The sequence below is a fragment of the Mya arenaria genome, chromosome 2, assembly GCF_026914265.1.
Source record: "Mya arenaria isolate MELC-2E11 chromosome 2, ASM2691426v1".
Taxonomy (NCBI): Eukaryota; Metazoa; Mollusca; class Bivalvia; order Myida; family Myidae; genus Mya; species Mya arenaria.
The window spans coordinates 35,618,114-35,626,505 of NC_069123.1; the positions used below are offsets into that span (position 1 = coordinate 35,618,114).

General features: G+C 37.3%; 1 protein-coding gene across 2 annotated transcripts in view; it reads left to right on the forward strand.

Moving 5' to 3' along the window:
* Positions 1–7,289, forward strand: part of LOC128219861 (uncharacterized) — a 28,132-nt gene extending 20,843 nt beyond the window's left edge. For both annotated transcript variants that reach the window (XM_052927994.1, XM_052928003.1), the window contains exons 12-14: positions 549–3,994; positions 4,211–4,460; positions 5,179–7,289. In XM_052927994.1, coding sequence (XP_052783954.1) covers positions 549–3,994; positions 4,211–4,460; positions 5,179–5,397 — 3,915 coding nt within the window. In that variant the 3' untranslated portion in view covers positions 5,398–7,289. The remainder of the gene's footprint in view (positions 1–548; positions 3,995–4,210; positions 4,461–5,178) is intronic.
* Positions 7,290–8,392: the final 1,103 nt, after the last annotated feature.

Genomic DNA, 8,392 nt, shown 5'->3' on the forward strand with positions numbered 1-8,392 from the left:
CATTGAATGGCACATGCAACATCCAAAGTATGTCTTAAATGAAAGTCTGTGTTCATGAATCACTAAGTCGTGTCATATTATTTTGGACAACCGGAATATGAATTACTACCTTGTGGATCAATTGTTGTGAAAACAACCAGAATATTATGATTGTCTCGTTTTCTTGTTGTGCTGGGGTTAACTTTTGGCCCATTGACTTAATAAAACTATTTTATTAGCCAGTTTGGATAACTTTAACAAAACCGAACACTTGACCAGTTTTATACAATTGGCTACTGGATATCTTGTTTCTGTTGTTTCTTTTGTATACTGCCATTAATCTAGAATTAGTTTCAAGATAGGTGTTTTGCATCAAGCTGACAGTGATACACTAAGCATTGATGTCAATTAACATTCGCAGTTAAACTAAGACTGCTGTTTCCATACCGCAAAAATATTAATTAATATTTTGTTTCGAGGGCTTTCTTTTTTGCTATTGTTTTATTTGGTTTAAATATTGTTTTGTAGCATTCATAAAAAATTAATCACCTTACTCTTTATAATTTAAGGTTCTTGAGAAAGCTAAAAAGTACATTCTGGATGAATCCTCTCACACACCGTTAGTCATCCATGCAGATTCTGGTCTAGGCAAAACATCCATTATGGCAATGATAATGAAATCCATCCCAGCTTGGTTGGAGGGCAAATCACACACACGATTGATTCGATTTCTCGGCACAACTCCTAACACTCAGAACGTGTTTGACGTTCTGGGTAGTGTTCTTGGTCATGTTTCTGATAATTACAAGATGATCATCCCGCCAATCAACTACAATACCATGGCAAAGTTACAAGATTATGCACCAAGACACTTACGACAGGTTGGAAAAGTTGCAAAAGAACCAGTGGTTATTTTACTGGACTCTATCGATCAGTTAGAAGAAACCTATGATTCATACTCAATGAAATGGCTACCACTGACACTGCCGTCGAATATCAAGATTATCATTTCAACTTTACCAAAGGGAAATGGAATTCTGACCAATCTGAAAAAGTTACTGCCAGAATCCAAATGCTATGTAGAGGTACCCATGGTTTCAGAACATACCGGCAAAGAAATTATAAATATGTATCTCGGAAAGCGAAACAGACAGATCACAGAGGCCCAAATGAGTATGCTCTTGTCTGTGTTCAAAGGCACTCCAACGCCACTATTTTTGAAAATAATTGTGGATGAGGCGAGGCTATGGAATTCGTTTACTACGATGTCAGATATATCATTACCGACAACTGTAAAAGAGGCAATCAGCAAAATGTTTGAAAAGCTTGAAACAAAGTTTGGACAGACGCTTGTCAGTCATGCACTCGGCTACATCACTGTTGGCCTATCAGGAATCACAGAATTTGAAATTGAGGATGTTTTATCCTGTGACGATGCTGTTTTAAACGTCGTCTACAAGTTCCATGATCCTCCCGTTCCAGGGATTGTAAGAATCCCGCCTGTTTTGTGGGCAAGAATTCGCTACGACATCAAGGAGTATCTAGTTGAGAGACTATCGCATGGAAGAACCACTCTGAATTGGTACCACCGACAGTTCATTGAAACTGCAAGAGAACGGTACACAACAAATGGCAAAGAGGCTGAACTTCACAAGAATCTGGCTGATTTATTCCTGCAAGAAAACGGTCTGCATCGTTCTATTCGATTGATGAACAGGAACTCTCTTTTTGTTGAGGATGCGGACCGGCAAGTCACACCACAACCGTTTACATCCGAGAATCGCAGAAAACTTGCATGCCTTCCGTACCATGCCAGTATGGCATCGAGCCTTGTAGGTAGCCATTTTGTCAAACGGAATATTCTGTGCAATTTTAAATTTCTCTCCACAAGGATAGGAGCATTTTCAGTGTCAACTGTTCTTCAAGACTTGCAAGGTTTTCTGGACAAACAGCCTGACAAAGAAGTAGCGCATTTAAAGTCGTGCATCAATGTTTGTAGAAACAACATTGCCCAGTCACTACGTTTTGCATTTCACATAATAAGTGCATTGAATCCTTCACCATCCGAAGAATGCCTCTTGAAGTTGGTTGACGATGCCCGTGAGCATTTACAAAGTCAGAAAAGACCACTGCTCATTCCAAGCTTTCCCTGTATGGCTCCGAGGGAGGATACATCCGGCGCCTTGCTTACGTCCATTACAGGAATAACTGAAATTGAAAGCCACTCTATAAATGCTCTCTTACTGAAAAAACACAAAGGAGAAGAGGAAGATGAGCACAAGTCAACATACGAGGTTTTATATACAGATACACAGGAGTCTGTCCCTGTGGAACTGAAGGAGAACGACGTCTGTAGCAAAATCCACATGAATGGCGATTTGTTGTACTACCTGACTGAGAATTCAGTTGCGTGTAACTTGCGTGGCAATACAACTGACGAGTACACGTTCGATTTGTTAATTCCAAACTGGGAAACCAATAAAGAAAAGCCCAAAGAATTTGCATATAATCAGGAAACTAAACACGGTGCTGTCGTATTTGACTCATGCATTGTCATAGTTGATCTTGAAAAAATGTCATTTGTGCAGAAATTCACTCCCAAGAAGCCTCACGCAAAATTTGAGACATGCTATATTCTGAATGACGAGAAAGTCGTTGCAATGGGATGTATTACCAATTCAAATGAAGATGATGATCAAACACCAACAAATATCAGCTTTATTTGTTCTTTTGACCTCGATAAAGATAGTCCCGTGGCTACATATGAAACGGACAAACGGCTTGACTTCAGAACCAAATCACTTGCTTATTTAGACCAAACTCTGGCGATCGCAACAAAGGGAGATGCATGCATACAGGAACAGGAAAATGGGACCGATGGAATGGTCACAGATGCATCAACTTCAGAACTGCTTTTATTTGAATTGCGCGATCTTTGTTTGGTGAAAACTTTCGACAAATATGGCAATGTCATATGTATTCATGGAGATCCAACGAAGGCATCTTTTGTTGTTATAAATTCAGAGGGCACGGTTTACTTGGTCACTCAATCATATGACCAGAAAGTGAGATTGCCCAATCCAATATTGGATGTTGCTGTTCTGTGGGATAGAGACATTTGGCTACTGATAACAGGAGGCGGCAATGTCATTGTATATGATCCGTCAGAGGACAGGAAACTAGGTTCGTTCGGCGCCTACACTGTTCAAGTCATAGACGTCGATATTCTTGATCAAACATGCATCACTTTAGGAAGTAATATGGAGTTGAAAACATGGTCTGTGGATGCCTTATTGGAATTGATCAATGAATCTGAGGAAAAATCTGTCGCCGTTGATGTTACACTGCCTGGCCAAGACAACGTCACCGCTATAGCCGTTTCCCTGGACGAAACACTGTTGTTCACATGTAAGGAGGACTGCACAATGCGAATCTGGAACAATGATACATTAACAGTAGAACTAATGATAGTCATGGAAATAGTTGGCAACATTATCCATCCAATGTCAAACTGCATCATCGTGCACGATACGACACTTGGCAAACTCAAGGTGTTCGATTTCCTGGGGAACATGATTTTTGAACCTCCAGACACAATGGTCAATATCATGTGCTCAAGTCTCAACTCAACAAAAACAAAGCTATTTGCGATAAGTGCACAGCAAAAGGGACGGGAACAAATTGATGAAATAGATGTTGGAAGAATGCAGCATGTACGGTCGACGCGTTTGCAACAAAAATTGACATATGAGAGTATCGATTTCAAACTGTCTGAACGAGATCGTTACTTGATTATAAGATCGAAAATATCTGACAAAGAGTTTAAATCTATCAAGGCAATGTGGAAGACCGGTGGTTTCAAGGAGCAGCCATTCAGACATAAATACCATGCGGTTGACCTTGATCAGGGAAATGGAACGCTGATACCTTGCTTTAGACCGCTGTCCAAAATTCCTTACCTCGGAACTGAGTACCTTGCAATTGGGCCTTCGACTGTATTTATTTCATCAAAAAGGTTTGTTTTTAAACTGTTTGCATTCAAAACTAACTTGATTTTAATTGAGGAGTAAATCGAACGTATCGGTGTTTTTTATTTCTCGTTTTCATCAACTGATATAACTCCAATATACTTGTAACGTTTTGTTTTGTTTTCTTATGTAGTAACAGCAGGGTATCATACAATACAAACTTATTTATTCATTTTACAATACAATATGTTTTGTTAATGCAGATGGATATGTTTCTGGGATATTCCGGTCGGCAAATGTGACCAACGACAATGCAGGGAAACGAAGGATCCGATGTTTTACCGACCAACTTGGTGCGGAGAGAAGTGTGTTGGATGGAACTCGGTTTTAGAACTCGACAGCTCGAAGAAGTTTATTGCCGTCGGGTCCGAAGATGGATATATGATGGTGTACAATGTGGCAACAGGAATGCCTCCGAAAAAGAAGAAACCTGCGACAAAACATTGTGCGAAGGTGTGGTGATATACTTTAGTTGTTGAATTTGTTTAATGTTTTATAAAACTACTTTTCTGCTACGTTAGCTACGGTTACTCGAAACACTCTCAATACATTTGATCAATACAATCACCGACTAACATTCAAATTGTCTACCAGGATTGAATAAGGTTTTCGCAGCTGTTATATAGATTTATTGACGAAGACACCACTTTAACATAATTTTATTCGTTTTAACATAATTATGCTTGTACATAGTTGGGCCTAACAACCTTAATTATAAAAAACAGACTTTATCCTCTACGTGTACGAGTTTCGTTCAATAATACAATGAACCTACAGGGACAATTCCAGTAGTTATAGTTTCAGAAATGAACTCTTATTAGAGACTAAAAGAAAGGGTCGAAACTACAATGAACTAAAGGTCGAAACTTATAACCACCACATACACAAATATAATCACCACAAACAGACTCGTTTGGCTCGAATTCCTCGTTCGCTCGAACTGGATGTTAAGGACCCATTTCTTTAAACTGATGGTAATAATTCTCGCTTGGCTCGAAGTTTCAGAGGCTCGAGGTATTTTCGTCGGTCCCTAGGAGTTCGAGCCAACGGGGTTAGGCTGATTTGGAACACGAGTCTTCCGGGTTCTGAAACTTGTTTGTATTGCCATAACCTCACACTTGTTCCAACATTTATTAATAATTACAAATTAAGTCTTATCCTACCTTTGCAGGTCGTGAAAATTGCGATTTCCCCTGACGGAAAATGGATTGCTTCAGCGTGCTCAAACAATGTTCTCAAACTGTGGGACTTCGGGACAGTAACCGAATGCTTTTCGGCTGGCATGGATGCCGTCGTGCGAGAAATGTTCTTCAACAAAAATGGCACAAAACTTACGTTGTTCACCGGAGATGATTCAACAAGAGTGATGGTCTTTGATGTACATGGTTGATCTAACTTCATTAACATTAAGCCGTCAGACGTTTGATTGGATAGATGGAGAGATGCTAGACAACTGATGTTTTCTAGTTTAGATATTTAAGCATGGTCGCTTTCATATTGTCCGTTGTTGCATTTATAAATAAATGAGATAACAACTGCATTTTGATCTAATCATATATATGTACACAATGTATATGTATTGACTAAAACCACAAGTTTTCACTTTATAATATGTAATCTCGCCTTCCTCATATTGCATATATAAAATCTCATAGATTAATGTTTTTTTCATATTATTTTGTTAAGTTTGTTGTATAATACAAGTGATGCATGTTTTTTATGAGTAAGGTCTGACGTTTTATTGAAAAATTGTACGTTTTATTGAAAAATTGTACGTATATGTTTGAGTACATAGTGACATTTTTTGTACGGAGCGGTTTTATCATTTACATGTGTATCAGCGTCTGAATGTCTTGTGAATTACCTTCGTATCAACATCGCAATGTCTTGTGAATTTCCTGTGTATCAACATCTGAATGTCTTGTGAATTACCTGTATATCTACATCGCAATGTCTTGTGAATTACCTTCGTATCAACATCGCATTGTCTTGTGAATTACCTGTACATCTACATCGCTATGTATTGTGAATTACCTTCGTATTATCATCGCAATGTCTTGTGAATTACCTGTATGTCAACATCGCAATGTCTTGTGAATTACCTGTGTATCAACATCTGAATGTTTTGTGAATTACGTGTGTATCAGCGTCTGAATGTCTTGTGAATTACCTGTATATCTACATCGCAATGTCTTGTGAATTACCTGTATATCTACATCGCAATGTCTTGTGAATTACCTGTGTATCAGCATCGCAATGTTTTGTGAATTACCTGTATATCTACATCGCAATGTCTTGTGAATTACCTGTGTATCAACATCGCAATGTTTTGTGAATAACCTGTATATCTACATCGCAATGTCTTGTGAATTACCTGTATATCTACATCGCAATGTTTTGTGAATTACCTGTATATCTACATCGCAACGTCTTGTGAATTACCTGTATATCTACATCGCAATGTCTTGTGAATTACCTGTATATCTACATCGCAATGTCTTGTGAATTACCTGTATATCTACATCGCAGTGTCTTGTGAATTACCTGTGTATCAACATCGGAACGTTATGTGAACACTGATATTTTATCCTCTTGCATCGTTCTCATATTCCCATCTCATATCTTGTCTGGAAAGAAACGTGCACTTAACATGTATGGGAGATTGCTTTGATTGTTGTTCCGTTGATAGTATAACTATAACCGTTTAGTGTCCTAATGTATATGTATATACCGACAAAGACACTAATTTCTAGAGATATCTTAGCTAACAGGTTAAAGTATCTTATTTCAGCTCGACAATGTTCTAACTGAAACTAGATTTAGCGAAATAAAAATAGTTTATCATTAACATCGTAAAGATAATTTCTCTTGAAAGTCTCAGATGGTCCACAAGTTCTAACAAAACAGACATAGTGTGTTAAGCTTGATTCTGTTATATTAACCGTTTAGTGGGACTTGGTCATTGTTGATTTCTTATTATTAACTACACTGTTTATGAAATGACATTTCCAACGATTTCTGACATTTTGATATATTTATTTTGTCTTTGTTTTGTCGTTATTTTGACTTTGTATTGAGGTAAAATGGACTTTTGTCCAGAGTTAAGTGTTTGTTTTTTTGTATTACTGTTAATGTTGTGTTTAAATGATATTGACAATCAAATGTGATACAAAAATAAACTTGTTATTCTCGTGATATTTTAAATGAATGCACTGTCTGTGATGTATTTTACCCATTGTACACATATAAAGAAATGCGCACTATAATAAAATATAATTCAGATGTTTTCTTTCTTATACATGAAGTGTACTATTTCAATGGAAAACAAACAATAATTAAATAAATAATTAATTAATTAATGCCTTCGTCATCGATAATTTACTACATAATCAAAATGCGTATTTTAATTAAATATTTCAGAAAACCTGAAATGCTTAAATGTTCACAATTGTCGAAAAGGTAGAAACGCTTAGAAAAGTTAAATAACTCTTACTACAATTAAAGAGATTAGAATAATTGGATACATTCCCTTAGTACTTAAAGTATAGTGGGAGTTATAAAGCATTTATTTGTAAAGCTTTGCGCATATTATATTCTAAACGTGTTCTGCGGTCATAAATATATCAGCTCATTTTTGGGCGTATTTTGAGCGTGCGCCTGCGTTCGTCTGTCGTAAAGCATGTATCACGCATAAGTGGATTTAGGATGGCTCGTCACAATGAAAAGATAGGTAGCGCATAAAACTCAGGGTCAATATCGCACTTACTGGACAATGTTCAAAATTAATATTCTTTTACAGTTTTGCTTGTCCGAATGAGTGAAACTCTTGTTATACTTGGGATTAGTCCTCAATACCATTGTACACACGTTCACCATAAAGAGCAGTCACCGAAATTCGACTTTACGATGAAGAAACCACTGCCTTCCATCAAACAATTTCTACCAGCCCTGTTATACAAATCTAGGATTTAAACAAGCCCGATTTTTTTACCAGGCTTGCAGGCAATTCTAATTTCGACCGCTGGTAAAAGTTGTGATATAATAATGGTTAACTCTTTTAAACTATGTATGTCATCGGTCAAAGTCTTCTATTTTTTCGAGGAACCGTTGGTGTCGGCGGCGGCGTCGTTCAACAAAAAATAAACCTTCAATTAAATAATATTTCTTATTGCATGACAGCAAGTTCAAGAATGAAAATATCAATGCAAAAGTTTAACACAATATTTTAAACAAACATTCAAAAACCAAACATGCAGGGGATATGGCCACGATTTTTACCGTCACAAGTTAAGGCCCTCTTCCATAACTTCAACTTTTGCCATAACTCAAAACAATTGACTTAGTACACATATTTTCGCACCGGAATAGTGAGGCCCATAACTCTG